Here is a 25,858-nt window from a genome sequence, read left to right as displayed (position 1 = left end):
GTAACCATGGCAACTATCCTGTAGATAGTTTATCAGGAGGATGGTAAAAGTGGGCCTAAATCTAGCAATTTTTGCAGAAACACTGTTTAATTAAGTTTGGTTTTACCAACAAAAGAATTTCTTCAGTGTCATATTGCGATATATCATCAGCAATTATTAAGCAATCTAATGCAATCAATATTGCACTGATGCCTGAGTCATCAATATTCAACTAATCAGTTAATCTTTAACATTGAGAGCTCTTACAGTGATTTAAAGTCTTTCCAGTGATATTTAGCAAAACTACAAGATACTTCTTCTTTTGCCCATGTCGCTGGAGATAGATTTAATTCTTCAGATATATTCAATCAATCGCCATACAATATGATTTTTCTCAGAATGGTTAGACATACGTTGGGTTCTGCCAAGTTGTTCCCCAGAGAATGTTAATCGGCACAACTTGTGTAATGAAACGAAGAAAGCTGGGCCTCATTAAAAACAATATACTATTTCTGATGATGCTACTCAAAACGAAATTATTCATCTTTTTTGGGCATTGTTTCTGTAATAAGACAAAACCGTAGAAGCCAGAAATTAATTTCTATCGATAACTTTGATATTTCTTTTATACCAGCTCTTTATAGGACGGTAAACTTTTTAAATCTAGCAATTTTTGCAGAAACACTATTTAATTAAGTTTGGTTTTACCCAAGGTTTTACCAACAAAAGTATTTCTTCAGTGTCATATTGAGCTATATCATCAGCAATTCAATATTGCACTGATGTCTGAGTCATCAATATTTAACTAATCAGCTAATCTTTGACATTGAGAGCTCTTACAGTGATTTAAAGTCTTTCCGGTGATATTTAGCAAAACTATAAGATACTTCTTCTTTTGCCCATGTCGCTGGAGATAGATTTAATTCTTCAGATATATTCAATCAATCGCCATGCAAAATGATTTTTCTCAGAATGCTTGGACATATGTTGGGTTCTGTCAACTTGCTCCTCAGAGAACATTAATCGACGTATGATGGCGATATTTACACATTGAGATATTCCACTATTTATTTCTCAAAATGTGTCATAAATTGCCTTGCATTAGATAATATTTTAATTTTTTTTTACAGAGGTGCAGTTATCGAACGACTCAGCGTCGACAAAGGAAAGAAACAAATCACGAATTCGATTGCGAAACCGGGAATTATTCGAGAAGTTGAAGGTGTGTAAATTAATTTGAATTGCATAAATAAATAGTTTTGTATTTAATTTATTTCGGTTTATTTTGCAACTTTTAAAGCACCATGTATTAAAACTTACTTTAATTTTATTCATTTCCGCTTCATTTAATTTTTATTTTATTGTTTTTTCGTTTTATTTATCTTTAGGAGAAAAGAAAATGGGAACTGGTCATGTAGGCACAACCCAGCAAATTACAGTAACTGGAAATGTAAATGTAGCCCATGCACCACCATCGGTAAGAACTTCATTTAAATCATTTAACTCTTTTAAATGTTCACGACTCCATCATAATTTACATTTATTAATTTCAATTTTCTCTAATCTTTTCTTTACCTTTCCATGCTTCCTTAACCAACTTGGAACAGTCAGCAATGTAGGTTTTAATGTCATCTCAAAATTTTAATTAAAATTTTAATAATTCTTTTCTAAACAGGAACAACATCCAAAAGTTACTCCAATCCTCACAGAACCTCAAAGGGCTTTAATTTCAACTATAATGACTACTCAAAAGAAATTGGAAGAAACCCAAATCGATTTGGAAGCGAAAGCTCAAATTCCCGAACTTGGAAGCGACCCTCACGCGAAGAAATGGAAACAAGTTACTTTGGATACTAGAAAGCAAAATGTTGGAAGTCAAATTGCTGCTATGAATGCTGCAACAGCACAAGTGGTGACTTTAACATCCGGCCCGGCTGAGGAAGTTGACCACACGGCTGTTGGAGCTGCCATAACAACGATTGGAAGCAATCTTCCCGAGATGACTAAAGATGTCAAAATGATTGCTTCTTTAATGGACGATAGCAATATGGGAGAAAAATTAATTGATGCCACAAAGAAATTAGTAAACGCTTTTAGCGACTTATTAAAAACGGTCGAACCAGAAGCTAAAGAACCAAGACAAAAACTCCTTAACGCCGCCTCAAGAGTCGGCGAAGCTAGCTCCCAAGTTTTAGCAACAATCGGTGAAGATACAACTGAAAACAAAGAATTACAAGACATGCTATTATCCTTAGCTAAAGTAGTTGCAAACACCACAGCCGCTCTGGTTCTTAAAGCTAAAGACATCGCATCAACTTGCGACGATCAACAAACTCAAAATCACATAATCGGCGCTGCAACTCAGTGCGCTTTAGCTACATCCCAATTAGTTGCTTGCGCCAAAGTAGTCGCTCCAACTTTACAATCACCGGCATGTCAAGAACAATTAACCATGGCAGTACGAGAAGTCACCAAAGCTGTTGAAAATTTGGTTGCCCTCTGCAACGATTCTTGTTCAAACGAAGATCTTATGAGTCAACTAAGAGAAGCTGCGGCTAACGTAACAAAAACATTAAACGATATGTTGAAACACATCGAATTGGTTGCGCCGAAAAAAGCTACCGAATCGATTCAAGAAAAAAGTGTCGAAACGATTTATTCCGCAACTGATAAAATTATTTCCGTCACTGGCGATGCTGGGGAAATGGTGAGACACGCTCGCGTTTTGGGACAAGCGACGGCACAATTAATTACAAGTATAAAAGGAGAAGCTGAAAAACAACAAGACACTAACATTCAAAGAAAATTATTAGCCGCCGCTAAAACATTAGCTGATGCAACCTCAAAACTTGTTGAAGCAGCGCGACAATGTGCGAATAGCCCGCAAGATTTAGCGTCTCAAGATAATTTAAGAAAAACTGCTGAAGATCTTCGAGATGTAACTATTTTAGCCGTAACAACTCCAGCTTTGCGAGCTAAACTTGTTGATAGAGTTCACGTTTGCGCAAGAAGAGCTGTCGCATCTGCCACTCAATGCGTTCCAGCAGCACAAGCGAGTCATCCTTATAATAATAACATGGCGACGAGAGAAGCATTAAAAGCGGATACCACAGAAATGGTTTCAACTATTCCACCATTAGTGGATGCAATTAGATCACAAACAAGTAACCCAGAAGATACAAACAATCAAGTTGGGTTAATGTACGTAGCCGAAGTTTTTTTGCACCCCGCCACTCATTTTGTACAATCTTCAAGAGCTGTATTACCAACGGTAGTTGACGAATCCGTTTCACACAAATTATCCGAAACAACACAAACCTTAAACACAGAATTAAACGAATTAAGAAGTGCCATTAGTCGAGCGAAACCCGCTTGTCAAGGTTTAGGATTCGATGCGGCCACCCAGTTGATTGAAGATTTACGAGAAGAGTTACTAGAATTTGAAAAAGCATGTCAAAGTCATAATTTAAGACCACTTCCTGGAGACACAGTAGAACTTGCCGCACAACAGTTAGGGATTAGTAGCAAAGCTGTTAATCAAAGCATTGCCAGATTTATAAGCGCAACATCTCACGGTAACGAGATTTACATGGCTCAAGCCGCTCGAGATACCGCCGAAAGTTTGAAAAATTTCACCGGGGCTATCAGAGCTGTTGCCGCAACAACCGAAGATGTCGACTCCCAATTCGATATTCTCGAAGCTGGAAAAGATGTGTTTATTTATTCAGCTAAAATAATAAAAGAAGCCCAAAGATGTCTTCAAAAACCGAATGTTGGGTTAGATCCTGAAGTTACAGCAACCGCTAAAAATATAACTGAAGCTTTAGATAAAACTGTTAGTTGCCTCCCAGGACAAAGAGATGTCGATGTTGCTATAACTTGCATCAAAGAATGGAGCAACATAATCGACAGAAACCAATTCCCAACCACCAATAAATCTTATGGTGAACTCCAACAAGAATTAAACACCGCAGCCGCTAACTTAAATGAAGCAAGTGCCGATGTTGTAACTTCCGTTAAAAGCCCCGCCCAACTCGCCTCATCAGCCAAAGATTTCGGCTCCGCCTTCCACGAATTACTTCAAGTTTCGATGGAAATGGCCGGACAATCTAAAGACGGAAAAGTCCAAAAAGACGTTGTTTATTCTTTAAAGAACGTTTCAACCGCATCAAGCGGTTTATTAAGAACCGCAAAAACAGTTAGTGCAGATCCTAACTTACCAAACGGTAAAAATCAATTACAAAGCGCCGCAAGAGCTGTTACAGAAAGCATTAATAGTTTAGTTGAAGTATGTACTTCATCAGCACCTGGCCAAGCTGAATGCGACAACGCAATCAGAAACATACAAGCAATGAAACCATTATTGGATAACCCAACTGAACCAATCAATGAATTTACTTATTACGAATGTTGGGAGGCTGTTAAAGATCGCAGTAAATGTTTAGGTGAAGGAATGACTGGAATTACAAATAGCGCGAAACAATCTGATCATGAAAAATTCGCCGAATATATCCGCATCATTAACGATTCAATTTGCGGATTTGTTGAAGCAACCGCACAAGCTGCTTATTTTGTTGGAGTTTCTGATCCAACCAGTACAGCGGGAAGACCAGGAATTATCGATCAAGCTTTAGTAGCTCGAGCTGCACAAGCAATTAGAGTTGGTTGTCAACAATTATCATCACCAACAAGCGCCCAAGACCAAATCGTCTCAGCAGCAACAATCATCGCAAGACATACAAGCGCTTTATGTAACGCTTGTAGAGCTGCAAGTGGAAAAACTTCCAATCCAGTAGCTAAAAGGCAATTTGTTCAAAGTGCTAAAAACGTGGCGAATTCAACAGGCCATCTTGTACAAGAAATTAAAGCTTTAGATGTTAACTTTTCCGATGAGAATCGTCAAAGATGTGCTGAAGCAACGGAACCGTTATTAGAAGCAGTTGATAATTTATGCGTTTACGCTAATTCGAGTGAATTTATTACGATCCCTGCAAAAATATCGCATCAAGGTCGTCAAGCCCAAGAACCAATTCTTGATGCTGGACGCAAAATTATCGATAGTTCTTGTGCCGTTATTCAAGCTGCTAAAAGCTTGGTTGTTCTTCCTAAAGATCCACCAACATGGCATCAATTCGCAAGCAATTCCAAAAATGTTTCTGACGCGATTAAGAAGTTAATTTCAAGCATACTGTAAGTCAAATAATAATTTTAACTTAAATGTTATTAATTCTTTTTTATTTAGTGATAAAGCTCCTGGTAAAGCGGAATGTGACGAAGCTGCTTTGAGACTTCAAGAACTCCTTCGCGCGTTAGATTCGGCATCGATGGAAGTAATACATCAAACGTTAACGAAACGCGGGCAAAGTCTTCAAGCATGCAGTCAACAAGTTGGGAGAGCCGCCGCTGAGTTGAAAGATACCATCGAGCCTTTGAAACAAGCCGCGAAGTTTGAATCGCAAAATATAGGGCATTGCGTTAATCAGTTAGCTCATTACTTTGAACCTGTTATCCAAGGGAGCATTGCGGCCGCTTCAAATTTGAATAAATCCAAACAACAAGAAGTTATTTTGAATCAAGCTAAAAGTGTTACTGAATCTGCGTTACAGTTTATCTATGCCAGTAAAGATTGTGGAGGAAATTCTAAGGTAAGAAATAGGATTATAATTTTGTAAGGATGAATAGATGTTCAGAACATTTCTAAGACTTTCCAGAAAAATCCTACGACTTTGTAGACAATTTGTAATTATTGTCAAAGATGTCTCATGATTTCTAATACCCTCTAATGGTTATCAAGTACAGTCTGGAAGCCTTTTAGACTTTTAAATAATGTTCACAGCATTTCTAAGACTGCCAAGGAAATTTCTAAGGATTTCCAAGGATACCTAAGGATTTTAAATAGTCTCTAATGATTGTTATATCTACTCTAGAAGACTTTCGTGGTTTTTAAAAGGAGTACAGAAAAATTCTAAGACTTTCCAGAAAACTTGTATGACTTTCCAAAGAATTTCTAATTATTTCCAATGATATCTAGAGATTTCTAACACTGCAATGATTGTCATAGGTACTCTAGAAGAATATCATATTTTTTGCTTTGCCCAAAATGCTTTCTAGCATTCTAGAAGATTTTTATGATCCTCAAAGTATTTTTTTTTAATTATACAGGTTGAAATGACAATTTGAACTTCATTTCAATTCATTTACCAGTTTGTAAATGAGGGCGATGAACAAATTCAAAAATGATGACTTTTTAGTTTGAATTGCATTTTATTTTGAAGTAATTTTTAAGTCTTATTGGTGGGAAATGTTTAATTTTTTATTGCACTTTTAAAATGGGCTTGTAGCTATAAAGATTGAGGTGATTATGATGGGCTGCCTATTTTGCATAAAAATAAATTATTTGATGTCGTTTTTTTCTATTGCCAGAGATTGTTAGAGAAATAGTGAAGAGTTTACATGACGTACATGAACACTAAAAGTTCCGTTTTTGGTACAATCTCTTCTTTTTTACAGTCTTTCATTAACAGTGTTCATTACCTTATAACTAGGAGAAATTCTTCTGCCAGCACTATTTTGTCTTATGCCAATTTAAGTATTTAGGCTACTGGCAACGTTATTCACATTTTTGCAATCAATATGGCGTCTTCTATTAATGGCATGTAGTCCTAGGTTTAGTTTCCTACCTGCAGCATCTACCCGTTTTTATTATGGGCATATCTACTCTTTAGTTAGCAGTATCTATATTTTTGATAGCAATGTCTACCCTTCTATAAGGAGAACCTAGCCTTCTGCCAACAATATCTAATCTTATATCAACAGTATTTAGATTTCTGACAGCATTATTCAGACTTATGCAAATATACAGTTTTCAATTGGCAGCAAGTCCTCTGCAAGGTGCTTTTAATCTTCTGCCAGCAGTATCTACTCTTCGGTTAGCTATAAGTAGTCTTCTACAAACGATCTAGTCTTTTACCAGCTGTTTCTAGTGTTTGATAAGGAGAACTTAGTCCGCTACCAACAGTATCTAGACGTATCATTAGTATTTATGGTTTTTAAAAATTAAATAATCAAACTGTACTTTTTACTGGTTTTAGATTTATTATTTACTTTGTCTTACATGTTTCGATAACAAGTTATCATCTTCAGAGACATGCGGCAAAATTATTGCAAAGAAACATTTAAAAATTAAAAAGGTCACGTGAAACAAGTAAAAATCGGGTTGTATAATTGAACTTTTCCCAAAAATTTTTGTGGTTTTAACATGTGCCTTGTCATTTATTGAATTTGTGGTTTTACCAGCATTATTTAGACTTTTTCAAATAATACCTAGTCTTCAATTCGCAATATCTAGTTTTTTTACTAGTAATACATAGTCTTTAGTTAGCACTATTTAGGTTTCTGGTACCAGTGTCTGAATTTCTGATAGTCGTATCTAGTCTTCTATAAGGAGAACCTAATTTTTTGAAAACAGTATATGAGCGACAGTATTCAGATTTTTGTCAGTATTATTTAGTCTTTTACAAACAATATCCAGTCTTCAATTGGCAATCCTCTGCAAGATGTATTTAGTCTTCTGTCAATAGCATCTACTCCTCAGATAGCAATAAGTAGTTTTTTACAAACGGCGTCTAGGATTTTACCAACATTTACTCATTACTTAACAGTATCTAGTCTTTTAGTAGCTGTTTCTAGTCTTCTGCCAACAGTATCTAGTCTTACATCAACTGTATTTATATTTCTGCCAGCATTATTTAACTTTTGCAATCTATATCCAGTCCTGTGTTAGCAGTATCTAGTCTTCTGCTAGCAGTATTCACTCCTCAGTTAGTAGTAAGTAGTCGTCTACAAACAATACCTACAATTTAGTATTAATACAATTCTTAGGTATATTTGGCAAGGTAGTTCAGAGCATTTCTAAGACTAGATTATGGTCTCTCTATTTTCTAAGTATTCATTTTAACAAATATTTCTTTCAGGCAACTCAATTGCATCCAGACGTAGACGAATGTGCATCATCAACAAAAGAAGCTTTACAAGAACTGGTAAACACCATCGAAGACATTTCAACACAAAGCGGTTTCGTATCCAGCGTAGTTGATAACTTAACTCGAGCAATGACAAGATTAACTGATCATAGAGCCTCTTTCATTATGACCGATGGAGATTCTTATGTTGACTATCAAACAAGAATGGTTGAGTGTGCCAAAGACATTGCAAAAATTGCAAGTGAAATGGTAATTTCTCCAATATTTATTAATATATATATTTTTATTTATTTTTATATTTTTCAGTGTACTAAAGCTACATTAGAACCGCAACGTTTAGCCCCATTATCGGCGGATCTTTCCCATAAATACACACAATTAGCAAACGATAGTCTTGGAGCAGCGGCGACCTCAACAAACGGAGATATATCGATTCGCTTAAAAGAAGCGGTTCAAGATTTAGGCGGTGCTTGTGTTGATGTAGTTCACGCGGGTGATCAATGTCAAATGAGAAAAGATGAGGGGTCCATCAGAGCTATTGGAGATGCATCAAGAAATGTTTCTGAAAAAGTTTCCCGAGTTTTGGCAACTCTTCAATCGGGTTCACGCGGGACTCAAGCTTGCATCAATGCTGCTTCGACAGTATCTGGAATTATTGGTGATTTAGATACAACCATTATGTTTGCAACTGCAGGAAATTTGAACCCCGAAACTGAAGATCAATCTTTCGCTGATCATCGCGAGAATATTTTGAAAACTGCAAAAGCTTTGGTTGAAGATACCAAGACTTTGGTTGCTGGAGCAGCTGCTTCTCAAGAAAAACTTGCTGCTGCTGCACAAAATGCTGTATCAACAATTGGTAAATTATATTATAAGGAATAATAAAATCGATTAATTCATTTTATTTTTTTAATCAGTCCAATTAGCTGAAGTGGTTAAATTTGGTGCTGCTAGTTTAGGATCAGATAACCCTGATTCTCAGGTGATGTTGATTAATGCTGTTAAGGATGTTGCAAGTGCTTTGGGTGATCTTATCCATGCTACAAAAGCTGCCAGTGGTAAACCAATAAATGATCCAGCTATGGCACATTTAAAGGATAGCGCTAAGGTGGGTTACTTTGCTTTTTAATATTCTATGTTGTTTTATTTTATTTTTAACAGTTACTTTATTTTAATAAAAATGTATCGCATGGGAAAACACTGTTGTGTCTTACATTTTTAGTGATAATCATCATTGGTAATAATAATTAATTAACACAAAATGAAAAAAATACTTTTAAATAAAGTATTTGCATGTGTGTGTATTAAGAAATTATTTTGACTATTAATATACAGGGTGGACTTTAAATTGATTTGGATAATTTGTATCTGTTGATTTTTTTGCACACTTAACATTATTTATTTATATTCTTTTTTGAGATAATTTTTGTAATTTGAAACGAATAAATACACACACATAAAACTTAGGCACTTAAAATTCGTAGTCAACAATAAAATATGCCGAAGCAAGTGTTATTTAAAGTCCACCATATCTCCAATATAAGAATTAACATAGTGATTTAGTGATGGTTTTGTTGATGGTTGTTTCTCCGCTATATTGTTTTATTATTATTGTTTTTTTTTAATTAAAATTTGGTGGACTTTAATCACAGCGCATATTTTGGTTGACTGACAGGTGCCGGATTCGGATACTGATTGGTGGATTTCCGATCAAGAAGAAGAATTGCTGCGCCTGTTGAGCGACAGCAGAGAGAACGTTAACACCGAAAGCATGCAAACCGATATTGTACCATGCGTTATTGCCACTTAAAAAGAAATTTACCAAAGAATTTATTAACTAACTACTTATAAATTTTATACATTTCTTTTTGAAACGGGAATGTTTAAACTTTTTAAATTTCCAAAAATATATTTGGGTGTTTAAAATTAGGTCAAATGACAATTTCATGTAGGATAATAATCCTAATTAAATTAATTAAATCATCTTATATAATAATAATAAATCTTCATAATTACTTTAGATATGATCTCAATTAAAACACCTTGACAACTATTGTATAGCAAAACTACGAAGTTTGATCTTTGATGGTTGACTCAATAAAAAACCGAGGTTGCTTGTGCCAAGGTTATGCTTTTCTCGTGTGCTTATTGAAGGACATGACCTTGAAATACAAACGAGTATTGCATACTGAGTTCACAAAGTTTTATTGTTAATTAAGAAACGGTTGAAAATATTTCTGTTTATAAATCGCAGTAAGAAGATATCACAGAACTTTTTAATATTCTGCGCTTACTAAATCTTCCGATCTTGGGTATGATCTTGCAAATATATTCGCCATTTTAAAATTTTTCAACTTTCTATGACGACTTCTGGGTATAATAAGTGGTGAAGTTCGAAAATGTCGAAATTAAGAAGCAATTTGAACCATGAAACTGATCAATAATTTGTTGATCATCGCTAGTATATTTTGAAAATTTCAAATGCTTTGGTTGAAGATGCTAATACCTTGATTGCTGTAGTAGCTGCTTCTCAAGAAAAACTTGCAGCTGCTGCATAACCCATTGATACTCTTGCTATTAAAGCTGGAAAACACTGCAGCAACATTTAGACATCTATCTAAAAAACTCTGTTCATTTATTCCCATGACAAAAACCTCTTATGTTAGGAAAATCTTTTATCGTTTCCAATTTTGTTATGCTAGGATGTTAAATGAAGATGTCAAAATACCTTTATCAGACAATTTGTGTTGCAGCTAGTTGTTGTAGAGAATTTGTAATTATTGTCAAAGATGTCTCATGATTTCTAATACCCTCCAATGGTTGTCAAATACAGTCTGAACGCCTTTTAGAACTTTTAAATAATGTTCACAGCATTTCTAAGACCGCCAAAGAAATATCTAAGGATTTTCAAGGATATCTAAGGATTTTAAATAGTCTCCAATGGTTGTTATATCTACTCTAGAAGTCTTTCGTGGTGTTTAAAAGGAGTACAGAAAAATTCTAAGACTTTCCAGAAAACTTGTATGACTTTCCAAAAAATTTCTAATTATTTCCAATGATATCTAGAGATTTCTAACACTCTGCAATGATTGTCATAGGTACTCTAGAAGAATTTCATATTTTTTTGCTTTGCCCAAAAAGATTTTTATGATCCTCAAAGTATTTTTTTTTAATTATGCAGTTTGATACATGATAATTACAAGTCTGTAAATGAGGACGATGAACTATTATTTATCATCTATTTTTTATTTTTTTGCTTATAGGCTTATCTACATCTTGATAGGCTTTGGTCACTCTTAATTTTCGCTACTGGTGTTAGTTAGACTTTTAGCATTGTAGAATATTTAATACAAAACCCAACCCAACCCAACACTACATTCAGGACAGCCTATCCCATTGCCTTACTCATATTATTAATTATATTTGAGCTAAAAGAACCAATAAAGATTTTCCGTTTTCGGCAGATTTACTGTCTTGCGCACAACAGATCTTTTAAGTATATCAATTGTCATTTGAGTATTCCAGTTTTCCCAAAATATCTGTTTAGCTGTACTTGCAGTCCAGTTCCTTACTATAAGCAGTTTTAATATGTTGATGACTTGCCATGTTAGAGTACTTATTTTGAAAGATGCAGGAGTCATTTATCGCTCAAAGTTTTGGTCCAAATAATTGCTTTTTTTGTAATATTCGCAATCACTTAGATTATAGACTACACAATTCTAGTGAAACCTAAAAAATGTTGGTTCAAGGGCATGTTATGGCATAACAAAGCAAACAGCTGTTGTTGCTCCAATCTTTTTTTATACTGTTGCATTGAGTTTTATTTATAAATAATCAACCACAATCCAGGTATATCACACTAAGACTGTTTTCCATCAATTGCTCAAATGCTCCATTCCATATCCTAAAGGGTATAACTGAATTCTTAGAAGCCGAATCCAATAGTAAATGTAATCTAAAGTCATTCATAGTCACATTGCTAAAATGGCAGAAAATTCTCTGCTATTTAAATACCTAGATATTTGTTGCCATCAATTTCTTGCCTGCTATTAGCCTAGATGTCAAAAATATGTATCTATCTGTCACAATCTTATTAAAGTACTTAAATTAAAAACATTCTTAATTAAAAGATTCAAAAGTAAATTATTCTACATGAAATTATCATTTGATATTATTTAAAACACCCAATATTTCTGACCAACACTTTTCTACTCAAATTATTTTATTGCATTTTACGTTTTATATTTAAATTATTTTGCTTCATCACTTACAACTTAGCTTCTTTATAAAATTATTTTTAAATCCTCTTAAAAATCTTTAAAATGGTGTGTTCATATGATTACATAAAAAAATCATTATCCTCCTATATTTATATACAAATATTTATTCAAAATAAAATTTAAAAACAATTAATTCTTTAAACTTATTAAATTAAAATAAAATAAAAGTTGCAACTTGTTTTAATCGGTATGTATAAAAACCAGCCTTTACCATTTTTATCTTTATCAATGTTTTCTTTTTATTTATTTATCTTTATTTTTTTGATTTTTCTTTCAATCTCTTTTAATTTTATTTTCGATTTTTAACTAACACAAAAAAAATGCAACGAAAAATATATAAATTTTGCTTCCTATGCATTTCTGCACGTTTCCTTTAACTTTTTTAATTAATCAATTTTTTCGTGCATTGCAGGTAATGGTTACTAACGTCACTTCTTTGCTGAAAACTGTAAAAGCTGTAGAAGACGAGCACACCAGAGGTACTCGAGCTTTAGAATCTACCGTAGAAGCTATAGGACAAGAAATGAAGGTATAAAAACCGATCTTAAAAAATAAATAACTTCTCAATTAAACTTTTTAAACAGGCTTTAAGTGCTGGAGAATTAGCTAAAACTGGAATGACTCCCGAAGATATTATTCGTTGCACAAAAGCTATTACTAAAGCTACTTCAAAATCGGTAGCTGCCGGTATAAGTAATAAACAAGACGATATCATCGCAGCAGCTAATTTATCGAGAAGAGCCGTTTCTGATATGTTAGTTGCGGTGAAAAGCTGCGCTTTTAATATCGCCGAAACGAAAGAGTTGCGTGAAAGAGCTTTAAATGCTGGGTACGATTGCGCGCAACAATTTAGGGAGTTACTTATGAGTATTTTGAATGGAAATACAGCGGATGCTAAACAAGTTTTACCACAAATTTCGAGAAAAATTGCACAATCTGTAACTGAATTGGTTACATTGGCAGAATTATTAAAAGGTAAAGAAATCTAATAACATGATTTCCTTAAAAATCTGATTCATGTTTTTGTGTTTAAAATTAGGAAGTGATTGGGTTGATCCAAATGATCCAACTGTTATTGCTGAAAATGAACTTCTTGGAGCTGCCGCTTCTATTGATGCTGCAGCTAAGAAACTAGCTAGTTTATGTCCAAGAAAATCTATTAAGGTATGTAAAATTATTTGTTTCTTTTATAGTTTTAAAATATTATAAAAAAAAACATTCTTACTGTAAGATATGTTTGATATTCTTGGTTGTCTTTTTAAAACACCCAGGAGTCAAACATATTATTACAGTGGTTTGTACAATCATCAACCTTATTGGGTAAGCTTAACTATTATTTGTATTTGATTCAAAAAATCAAAATTTATTTAACAAATTGTGCCATAGAAGTGTCGAGCATATAAATTTAAGCTGCGTTTATTGATAGAAATGTCTGTTTTGGAGTCACTATACAAATTGTATGTCTGATGGCAAATTATGTCTAAGAACTTTAACAGTTACAACACTGCTTTCCTATCTAATATTTGAAAGTTGTTTTAATGTTAAAGTTGAGTATGCATTTTTAAATATTTACCAACAATGTTGAGAAGCAGATAAGACATAAACTGCTTGACTTAAATCAAAGAAGCTAGAACTTTTGAAAAGAATTTGTGGCTTTGTTAACAATTAAAGTTATATATACTTTTTCTTAAAAAAAATTTGATTACATGACAAATTTGATTTGAATTCATAATTTGGTGGATCAACAATAATTCTTTAACATACTTTCATCTCAAAAATCTTCAAATCCTGTTCTTGCCTTGTTCGTTATTCAGCTGTAACTTTTCAGGAACAAAGTCCAAATGCGAGTGATGTAAATGTATTTTTAGAGACAAATTTATACCCATCTGCCGATTATGCTGCAATGATTTGGCAACAATTTTAACAGGTTGTGTTTGTTTCCAAAGCGTGCAGAGTTCTATTGAATTTTTTGTGATTTTGAACTAAAACGTGAGTGCTAAAAACTTGAAAAATATCTGCATGGAAATCTGAATTTCGCTCAAAAATGTGATACTAGTACATATTTGTCCCATCAGTGTTTTTCATCTGCCATATCTGTCCCAGTAGTGCCGAAGTGCAAATATTGTTCTTTATCCTGCAGAATAGCTAAAAAATATCTAACCCAGAAAGAGTTAGAAGAAGAAGATGTGGATTCATTCTATTGTAGTGACGACTCGAATTCAGCTTTTGAGCCCTCTAAAGAAGAAATTCCGCCAAATGACCAAAAAATAACAATGATCATGTTGAAGATCAAGGTTCATCAAATAACTCTTCAAATTCCTCTTCCGATTCGGATGAAGAGCCAAAATTGGTATGATATCGACAAAATCGCAAATTTTCAATCCAGAAGAGCTATACCTCAAGTTAGGAACGTAATTGTATTAGCAAAGCTTAATAGGAGTTCAGGAGTATTTCCGAAAAGTTTATTCTTGTACATTGCTGAAAATACAAATGCGAAAAATCGGAGACAATCATGGTAATAACAGGGTATATGCTAGTGATAAGCTACTATCACCTACCATCATTTCATGACTATTGGTCCAATAAGAAGAGCATGGGAAATAATTGTATCAAAAATGCGATAAGCTGCGGTCGTTGTACATATCTGCTTTCTAAAACGTACTATGTCGACGAGTTGATCGAGTGCTTGAAGCAAAGGTTTCAATCAGTCCAAAGTTTGTGCTCGCATATGAGTATAGACGAATCCATGGTGAAGTTCAAGTACAAATAAAAATTTGGCAACTTTGTGATTCAAACACAAGATTCGTCTACAACTTTGGTATATATGCCGTTAAGGATACTTCAGGTACTCAAGCATCTACACTAGGAGAGCGGGTAGTGAACAAACTATTGGGATTTATACCGCGTGATGAAGACGCGTTTGTCTGCTTAGACCGATTTTTTACCTCAGTAAGGTTGCTTTAGGATCTACCATTTGTAGCTGTGGGCACTGGCATGCCAAATAGGGAAAATATGCCAAATCATAGAGAAAAAGTTGGCCCGAGGAGATAGCAAAGTTATTGGCAAGACACAAAGGAAGTCCTAGTCCTTAGCAATTGCCATAAATCCTACTCCTGCAAAATTGACGTATTCTTCCTATTTTGGCATGAGTACGACACTTTCAAAATGATTCCATAAAAATATAATGTCACTAGGATTAAAACTAAAACTACAAACATCGCGTCTATTAAAATATTGTTCGACGTTTCGGATACCATGTTACAACCTTCTTCAAAAACAAATTCAAAAGTGACAAAACCTGTGGAAAGTTGACAATAGATTTGTTCTTGAACAGTTTCTAACTGATTAATAATTCGTTTTATAGTCGCTCATGTCATTAATGTAGATACATGTCAATAGATTTGCTTGCATTATTTGACATGTGGAAATGGAAATTCAAGATTTAAATCAGTCAGAAATGGTTTGAATTTATTGCCAACAACACTGGTCTTGAAAGTCTACGAATTTACAGTCACTAAGATTAGTTTGCGCATAAATTTGTAAATAAGATCGCATTACACCAAAATCCAAAATTAAGAAAAGGCAGTTACAACTTTGTGTTTTCTTGTTCCATAAATGATAAATAATTGTCTTATATCTGAACGATAGTAGGAATTTTTGTTCTCTGTGTATCTTCATAAAACGATGTTTTCTTCTTCATTTTCTAACGTTTGAGATCTGTTGTTGTGTTGAATTCTGAATTCGTAGCCAAAATGTATCTTGTGATTTGGACTTGCAGCTGCCCTTCCATCTTTTATGCTGCCCATCATCTTTAGTCAGAATTTGGTCTAGGGGGAGGTTTCAAGAATTGAAAAGTCGTTAATTTAAACAACACATACTTTATTTATAACATTAATCGCCTAGGATTTTCAGAAAATGTTTCTATGACTTCTAACTCTATCTTTTCTTCCGACACAAGATTTTTATGCACACTCATTAAACATAGTCCATTTAAACGGTTTTCCCCCATTGTAGAACTTAACCATGTTTTGACACGTCTTAATGTGCTAAATGATCATTCTATTGTACTTATGGAACAAGGCTGCGCTATTGAGATCATTAAAGCATTTTTGATGCCAGAAAAGAATATATTAGCTTCTTTAATCACTTCAACCATTTCCAGATTTTTTAAGATCTGTCTATCAAGGTTTTTCTCAGCCCACACATGATACCACAATTCAGTTTCAGACTGAAACTCTTTCAGGTCGTACAATTCAGCAATAGATTTTGTTCTCTGTATAAAATCTTCAATCTTAAAATTTAGCATAAGATAAGGATGTAGGGATAATATAGAAAAGGTGTCTGTCATATGTGCTGACGTTAAAGAGTCCAGGTATGGAATAAGCAACGTACGTTTCCAATACTCAGCAGATGAATCTGAAGGAGTGTTTGAACGATGCTGCTGGTGCTTTACTATTCTGGATGGATGATGTATTTTGTATTTCCTCCGCAATCCTATCGGCAGAAGCAAAGAGATCTTTCATAATATTATCCGTAGTTTGGCGATGAACTTTCACTACATCATCAATTGTCTTAATGTGGTTCGTACATTGAAGGAGATCTAAACCGTTTGACTGCAAAACATTTGCAACAGGTCCCAGTAAAGCTGAAGCTGAAAGGCTGTCTTTCTTGTAGCAGTGTTTCCTTCCTCTGCGAGTCTCTCTAGACCATGTACGATTCCTAAGAAGTTTTGCATGAAGATAGAAATACTTCGGTATTTTTGAAACCATCTTGTTTCGCGCAGAGCTGGTATATTTGGAACGTATTTTCTCCTTAAAACGGATTCTCGAAAAAAAGTTATGTCTTTTATAGTAGACATTGTATTACGAATCTCAACGACGCGATTTAGATCATTCACCACTAGATTTAACTTATGGCTTGCACAATGAAAGAACAGGGCCTTTCTATACTTTTCCCTTATTATCTTTTGTACTCCACCATTTTTGCCGGCCATTGTCGCACATCCGTCGTATCCTTGCCCAACACATTTTTGTGGATCTAATTTTCCTCTTTATATATAGGTAACATTTTTTTACCTTCTATCTGTCGTTTTAGGTCTACGTCGCCACTATCAATTCTGAAATGAATTAAGTCTTCAAAAACTCTTTCGTTTTGTACTTTGCCTCTTATATTATGGTCAGTGATGTGAATTTGTAAATTACCAAAATATTTACCGTAATTTACCAAGCAAATTTTTCATAAATTACCGCTAGGAGCTAGGATGTGTCTGCGCATGCGCTTTCGGTGTTTTGATAATGAAGAAGAAACTTAAAGGGGTTATAACAGAAACTATAACAAGTATTCTAGACGAAAATATTAAACGTAACATTTTAAACGGTATATTCTAGGGGAAGCTTGAATATAAGATTTTAAATCCCATTTCAATAATTTAAAAAAAAGTACAAACTTCCCTACCTTGCGTTTCTCACGTTGTTGACTATTTTCAGCATTTGAATGATCAACTACAAAGTGAATGCCCAGTTTTAGAAGTAAAAACAATTCTATCAGTTTTAAAAGCACGAATTTACTAGATCCAAAAATTATGGGTAGTATTCTGTTATATTATGGAAGTCTCTTTGTTGTTCTACATCATTAAGCAAAGTAGCAACAAAAATCTTAAATTGCTCACCAACAACGTGCACAACAGAAAGAAGCTCTTCTGAATTATGTGTTTGAATTACATTCATATTTTGTTTCATTTTCAGAGTTTTTGTTACATAGTTTATTTTAAATGTTCCTTTGCAGTTTGTATAAAGGTTTTATTAAATCAAAATCAAGTTAGATTCTACTGCCCTTGAATCAAAATAATAAAAAGGTTACCGTAGGAATTTATCAAAAAAATTATTAAATTACGCGAGAATAAATTTTGAGAAAAAAAAACCATAATTTACACAAATTATAAATTACCGTATTTTTACATCACTTATTATGGTAGATATAATTGACGATAAAATTTTTCAATTTTCCGCTCTTAATTTTTGGTGTGCTGATATTAGTTGGACATCTATAGGAGCTTCCTCCATGAAGGATTTTGCAGCTTTGACTGCTGCCAAATGCCATCGACTTGCAATATGGTTCTTACCATATTCATGCATTATGCTTATATCGAATGAAAGGGCGTACAGCGAAAGAACCTTGGACTCCCTGAAACGAAGTAGAAGGAAGCTCCCTTTAAATGCTTTGAATATACTTTGTACTGAAATTTTTTCTTCAGATGCGTGGCATCTTCGGCAAAGCTGTAATTTTGTGGAGGTTTCCAACAGGGGTTTAAAACTTCCGACGAGGAAGGCCCTGGCTGAGGTTCAGGGTTTGGTAACCAGAATAAAGTTATGAAGGTCTAGTTAGTCTTCTCGGCAACAGATGTCGCCCGTGGTATAAAGGTCTAGTCAGTCCTCTCGACAACCGATGTCGCGCATGGACCGTGGTGCAGTCAATTGGTAATTTGTAAAAAAGTGTAATTATGTCAGAGATTTAGGGGGGCATGGCCCCTCCCTGTCCCCTGTCCCTCTCTGGTTACGCCCATGCTTCTTGGTACTCGAAAGTCTGCTGGTTTTCCTTCTAATACTATGCGCCGTAATCTGCTTAGTACACCACATCTTTCCCTGATGTTTCAGAATAATTTGCAATATTTTAATTTTAGCAAATCTCAGCATACTCTTAGTTTTGCTCGTATCTTCGGGTGTCTCTATTCCGTATGTCATGACGGGCCTTATGCAAGTTTTATAAATTCTTATCTCGCTGTTTATTCGTATGTATTGATTTTACTAAACGATTTCTCAGACGACCAGTCTGATAAAGATGACGCTTCATTAAATTGATTTTTAAAATCTTATGCTAAATCAGAGGTAGATCATTATCATTTTTGGGTATTTAAAGAGCTGTCTTTGCAGATCATCTTCCGTTTCTGCCATGATAGCTGCATCGTCTGCGACACCTTCTGTGTAATTTTTTCTGTTCAATATGTTACAAGTTTCAATGTCAGCTCGAACACTTTCTCTATAAAAAAATTTTAAAAGTTACTTAATTGAATTTGACTATTACTGTAAAACGAGATCAATAATTTTTAATAAAACTTTTTTATTTCAGACAAGCAATCTTGAAGAAAACATGAATTTCGACGAAATGATTTTAGAAGCGGCTAAATCAATAACAGCCGCAACTTCAGCGTTAGTTAAAGCGGCGAGCGCAGCTCAACGCGAATTAATCGAAGCAGGAAAAGTATCCAGCCAACCTCTCTTAAATTCGGACGACGATCAATGGTCGGAAGGGCTTATTTCCGCCGCAAGAATGGTCGCCGCAGCCACTCACACTTTGGTAGAGAGTGCTAACGCTTTAGTTCAAGGATTAGCCGGCGAAGAAAAATTAATTTCATCCGCGAAACAAGTTGCTACATCAACGGCTCATCTTTTAGTCGCTTGTAAAGTTAAAGCTGAAGGGGATACGGAAGCTACGCGACGATTACAACAAGCCGGAAATGCGGTTATTAAATCCACGGATAATTTAGTTAGGGCTGCGCAACAAGCTATTACGGTTGATGAGGATAAATTTATTATTTTGCATAAGCGAGCTGTTGGTAGGATGGCTGATGAAATTAACGCAAAGTAAGTATAATAAATAAAACAATTTGATAAATTTAAAACCAATTTTTTATATGTACTTAGGGTTGAAATATTAAGAAGAGAACGCGAGTTAGAAGAAGCCCGAGCCAAATTAAAAGCAATACATCAATTTAAATATCGCGCGGGAGAAACTTCCGGTGAAGAAACCGATGGTTATTTGAGTTCAGGGTATGATGGAGCAACATCGCGGTGAGTTAATAAACAAGGTGTGTGTCTAACCATACTAATTATTCCCGCACGATGCACTTTAATTAACGTTTATATTTTAGTAGCAATATAAAAAGAACGTTTAAATTTTTTATTTAAACAGTAGGAGAGGGTATGATATTATTTTTTCCCAATGCATGATGCTCTGCTTTTTTCCTGTGTTTGTTATGTCTTCTTTTTGTTTATTTACGAACACTTTACTATTCCAGTAGTAGATTTACCTTTAAATTTGTCGGTTTTCTTTTTGCATGGTTTGGTTTATTTTCCTGTTATGTAGTGAGGTATATACAATAACGGAAAAAACGATTAAAAAGGCCCAATTGGTTGTGAGCGAGTTACAAGAGAAACAAATTAACGAACTTAAAGAATCGGGTTTGGAGTGATAAGGTACGTTCACGCTTTATTATTTTTTTTTTGCACTGAAGTGTAATTTTTTTTAATTTTAATTTAGAGCTCTCCCTGTATATCGCTAACATTCACTAACTCATTTCATTTTATGTAGTAATTATTTTATTTTTTTTGTAATAATTATTTATTTAGGTCATCACCAACCACTTGACATATTTATAAATGTACATAAAGAATCAGCTTCATTTTAATAAAAATTATTCAAATTTTTCTTGATAACGAGAATTATTAAATAGTTTTGTTGAATATCATTGGTATTCTTGCTTCTTCAAGGGATGTTCTTGTTGAATAACTTTAGTTTTTGATTTAGTTGTTTCAGCAAAAAAATCTTGAGTTAAATGCCATGACGTTACAATTTTTTTATTCCATCTTTCCCCTTTCTTTTTGTATGGCACGTGGGAAGAGTTGCATCTGACGTATCTTTTTCAATGTCGGAGGGATGGAAAGATTGTCTTCTGTGGTGTCCATCCAGGATGATAAGGCAGGAACCAAACTTGTATGCTGCAAGCTGTATAATATGTAATTTCTTGTTTGGCTAAGTTCGGTCTAAAGAAGTTGATCTTTCCCACAAAATCTTTGATATTACCTTTGACATACAACAATGATATACGCCAGAATATGGATAACCAGGTCGGAATTCGACGTCAATTGAGCATCAATTTATTGACCTTCAAACGTGTCTTCAAACTTTCTTAATTCTGGACTTTGCCAATCCAGCCTCTGGGCGTTTGGTATTGTCAAGAAAGACCCATTCAAGTTATCACCATCGATTTTTTCAACGTTGCCTTAAAATGTTAGACATATTAGTTAAGAGATATCAAGACCTTCATCATCGCCGAAAAATTTTTTTAGTCTTCTCTGTAGAGGTTGTAATTTGTGCAACTTAAGGACTGTATTATCTCGCTTTGATGTCTTTAGAACACATATTTTCACTTGGATGGTCGTAGTTGGAGTGTGCTCATGATATAATACACCATGGCATCCTTGGCAACGCTTTTTTAAAGAACCATGAGAGAATTGAATATTTTTGTTAGGTGGAGTGAAACGCACGATTTCCTCTTCTATTTTTTCGACTGGATAAATTAACATAAAATTGACGAGACTAACTAAATTGACCGTCGCAACTAACTGAATTATATTAACTCTGGTTGATATTAATTGCTCCACCCATCTACTGGACTATGTATAGTCTATGAAAATTTCGATGACTTTTTGCAGTGTTTCAGCTCCAAGTCACCGATGACACTGAGATTCTCCTCCTTGAGCTCGGGAATAGCATGTGGCGCATTGGTGTAGAGAGATTTCACAAATTCGCTGAGGAAGAAATAGTTAATATAATAGATGTATTGTTTCAAGCGCTGGAACTTCATATCTTTCAGATCTGCACCAAACAGTAACTCCTGAGGAGTGCGTTTGTTTCTGCACATTGTCAAATTCGATCATTTTGTTTGTTAACACCCGTTCAAATTAAATTGAGCTTGCTCGGTGAAGAGGAGCGTCATCACTTCATTTTGTTCCATCACTCATTGAATGAATTAACGGCATTATGTATGGTCTGCTAGCTTGAGCTTCTGGGTCAGCCGAACCTTTTAGGGATTAAAATAGAGCTCCTGCTTCGAAATTTTCTTGGTGTAAGATTTAGTTGATCAACTTAGAGCTGACTAGGCACCAACTAACTGGGAGAATCTGACTCTCTAATACAACAACATATCAACAATTATGTTGATACAACATAATTTTTTCCCGGTAGTTTGAACGGTAGTATGAAGAAATTCAAGTATATGAGGATGGAACAGTTATGACTCTTTTCCAATTACAAAGATTTTCCCAGATAGTCTATATTTTCAGCATCAAACTATGCGTGAGACAACGATGACGACGAGTAAGAGCGAAACGTTTCTGATAATTCTGCTGGTGCAATAATTCCGTGGTCTGCTGTCACGCGGCCTAATGTAATGTCCATCCAAGATGGTAAGGCAGGAACCCAAGTTGTATACTGAAAGCTTAAGATTCACGATTTGTCGATTTCTTTATCTATAACGTCTTAGACTCTGTGTACTAAACAGGTGAATGCAAGATTATGTCAATGAATCATACAGATAATCCAAATGAGCTGCCTTAAAACAATATCATGAACATCATTATCCCAAAATGCTATCAAGCTAGGATTTTCGTCAAGAAGAAAAAGAATATCTTTATGTAGGATAGCTTGCTAGTCCTGGTACCGTTTTTGTGATACTATTTCACCATGTAGAAAGTACATGGCAAATTACGTTGTGGAAGTAATTAGAACGATTTTGTTTCATTATTGTTTTATGGGAGGGAGCAGTTGTTTTTGTGACAAGGTGGCTGACTTTATGGTTGCTATGAGGAATACTTAGGTTCAATGGCAGTAACATGGATAGATGTAATGATTATCACATTGATAATAGGCTTATTAGCAATATTTGAGGAGTTTTTTCGCAGATTAAAGAAGTGAGTGTAGACGATAATTAGATTGCATATGTGGTAGATATTTTTATAGATTGCGATTCCCGTGATAGAGAGATTTATCATGTTGCCATCATGGAAATCAGATTGGTGTGGACGGAGTGAAAATTAATGTGTTATTTGATTGGTAAAGTTATTGTTGTAATGATACTCTTTTAATGCTTTTCTTGGTGCTTTATTTAAAACGTGTGATACACTTAATTACAGTTCAACATCTGTCATTTTACTCTATTACTTTGATCTCTTTTGTTTTGTGTGTGAGGTTGCGTTCATTTATTTAAAAAAAAATACAAAATCCCCAAAATAATTACAAAACATAATTGTTTTAATATGTAGGTATTTTAATTTGTGTTTTTGGTCGTAAATTAGTAGTTTGTTCAGGTTTTTCCATTAACTTTTTAGTTGGATCTTCGTTGTTGAAAGTTTTTGAAATTGGCTATTGGTAAACTGTGGACCTTTGTCTATACAGTTTTTCTGGAATTCCATCCCTTGCTATTACCTTTTCAAACTCTTCTATTATATAATTTGCTGTTGTTCCATCATTAAAACAAATTACTTCCGGGTATTTGGAGTACATGTCAACAATTAGCAAGAAGTATCTATTTTACAATTGAAAAAAATCTGCTGTAATGTTGTGCCAAGGTTGTTTTGGTAATCCTCTGTTTGTTACACATATGTTCTTTAGGATTATTTGATTGATATTTTGCACATGTATAACATTTTTTGACAGTTTGACTGGCCAGTTCTGGGCCAGAAATAATCTCACTTGCTCATAAACAAATGTTGTTTATTCCTAAATGGCTATAATGTAATTTATCAAGTCCTTCTTTCTCAAAGATACATTATTAATCTCAGTGATTTCATCTCGGTGTTTCCAATAAGGATTTATAAAAGTACAAATACTTTACTTTGATCTACTTCAATACTTTTTTCTGAAAATACAGGTGGTCCACTTAACGTGAGACAAGGGATTATCTCGAAAACGGTTCATTTTACATAAAAATATACAGGATGTCCCGTTAAGCGTACGGAGCGGCTGTATCTCAATAACGGTAAGGCCTAGAGGTTTGGGAAAAAAATCGTTATAAGCAAAGTGGGCAAGAGAAATAGCTGGAAATTATTTTGAAGTTCGTAATTCGACCGCTAGGGGGCTAACATCATTTAGTAGCTTGGATAATACCGCATCGCTTTTGTTTTGCAATATTTTTCATATCTGTCATAATAAGGGAGGGGGAGGCCAATGCATTTTCAAATGTTTACATTTTAATATCTCCTGGACCATTCAACCGATTTGAATATTTTTGGTCTTGTTTGAAAGAGCATTTCATGCTCTTTTAAAAGATATTTTCAGAAAGACCGCTTGGTTTAAAACAAATAAGCTAGAGGGCGTTATCTGCAGCGGTTACATATTTTTGTGATTTTTGAAAAAAAGTTAAATGGAACGGTACTATTTACTTCACAGACCGTTAATCACCATAAAATTTGCTAAATATTAGTGAAAACCGCATCTCGATATCTCCATCCATTCTCGAATTATAAAAGAAAATGTTAAAAATTCGTATATCTTAATCGGATCAAGTTACCTTAAGAAACAAATAAGAGAGAACAATAATTTTATTATCTAGAACCTTCTAGAACACTTTATCCAAGCTTAGAACTGCTTCAAAACTACTTTTGAGGCGTGTTGAAAAGCCAACGGATCAATGAAACATCAACAATGATAATAAAACAAAATAAACCAAAACACTTAGAATAACTTAAATTTTTGGCAAAAATAACTCACTAATGTGCTAAATGCCTTTCATAAACCTCGATGCATTTATTTAATCTAGTTTCGACGAAAAAAAAAACGTTGCTTAAGTCTCGGCCCTAGATACGTTTCTACTGGTATTTAGTGTTATGTCATATTTTCCCTGGTTATTGGTTTTTCTTGAAAAGTCAGGTCGTTTAGTCTACCCAATAGATAAAGGGGTGAAAGCAATGTGGGTTTTTCTCGAACCAAGAATGCATATTATGCAAGTTTACATCAGCTTGTGGACAGATGCTTCATGCATCCATAGCATTTGTGATAAAAGGTTTGGATTTGCCCAAATCATATTTAAAAGTCAATGGTAATAGTTCAGTCTGTTATCATAATCGGTATCTGTTAAGGCCTGATGTAAAACAACGTGGTGGAGATATTATTCTCTTGAGAACTCTTGTGGACAATTGTTTTCGCAGTTTTCAGATTATGTGGGATCACATTGCGCACCAATATGACTTACGAATTCATAGAGATGTCTGAATGGGCTACACGTTGCCAGTTTTCCGTAATTGCTAAGTCAATCTTAAAAACACTTCTAGAGAAAAATGTCTTTCTTTGTCGTAATTACATTGCACATTTTTGCCATGCAGTTGCATCGTATTCGAAACATTGAAAATAAATCATCATACGCTCTATCATACGCTTCTGCGTTAGTAAATGACATGTTTACAGTTACCATGGTAATGTGATTTGCTTTTCTCGATGAGGTAACTGAATCCGATTGATGGCACTCGAGTTTTTAACATTTTCTTCTATAACTCGAGAACGGGTGGCGATATCGAGATGCGGTTTTCACTAAAATTTAGCAAATTTTAAGGTGACTAAGGGTCTGTGAAGTAAATAGTATCGTTCCATTTAACTTTTCTTCAAAAATCACAAAAATATGTAATCGCTGCAGATAACGTCCTCTAGCTCATTTGTTTTAAAGCAGACGGTCTTACTGAAAATATCTTTAAAAAGAGCATAAAATGCTCTTTCAAACAACACCGAAAACATTCAAATCGGTTGAATGGTCTAGGAGATATTAAAATGTAAACATATGAAAACGCA

At 34.4% G+C, this 25,858-nt stretch overlaps 1 protein-coding gene across 7 annotated transcripts in view; it reads left to right on the top strand.

Annotated features, from left to right (window-relative positions):
• The window catches only part of LOC111415355 (Talin_middle and talin-RS domain-containing protein rhea), a 78,083-nt gene that overhangs the window by 48,244 nt on the left and 3,981 nt on the right, over positions 1-25,858 (top strand). For 4 of the 7 annotated variants that reach the window (XM_071197676.1, XM_023047003.2, XM_071197677.1 and 1 more), the window contains 12 exons: positions 1,110-1,201; positions 1,368-1,456; positions 1,655-5,169; positions 5,222-5,624; positions 7,953-8,210; positions 8,268-8,820; positions 8,879-9,069; positions 12,654-12,770; positions 12,826-13,216; positions 13,281-13,405; positions 19,367-19,881; positions 19,942-20,088. In XM_071197676.1, coding sequence (XP_071053777.1) covers positions 1,110-1,201; positions 1,368-1,456; positions 1,655-5,169; positions 5,222-5,624; positions 7,953-8,210; positions 8,268-8,820; positions 8,879-9,069; positions 12,654-12,770; positions 12,826-13,216; positions 13,281-13,405; positions 19,367-19,881; positions 19,942-20,088 — 6,396 coding nt within the window. Of the gene's footprint in view, positions 1-1,109; positions 1,202-1,367; positions 1,457-1,654; positions 5,170-5,221; positions 5,625-7,952; positions 8,211-8,267; positions 8,821-8,878; positions 9,070-9,636; positions 12,368-12,653; positions 12,771-12,825; positions 13,217-13,280; positions 13,406-19,366; positions 19,882-19,941; positions 20,106-20,383; positions 20,494-25,858 lie in introns of those variants that run through there. The other 3 variants (XM_071197678.1, XM_071197679.1, XM_071197680.1) reach the window with 3 other exon arrangements.

Source organism: Onthophagus taurus, chromosome 7 (assembly GCF_036711975.1).
Source record: "Onthophagus taurus isolate NC chromosome 7, IU_Otau_3.0, whole genome shotgun sequence".
Lineage (NCBI taxonomy): Eukaryota > Metazoa > Arthropoda > Insecta > Coleoptera > Scarabaeidae > Onthophagus > Onthophagus taurus.
This window is presented reverse-complemented; position numbering and strand designations above follow the sequence as displayed.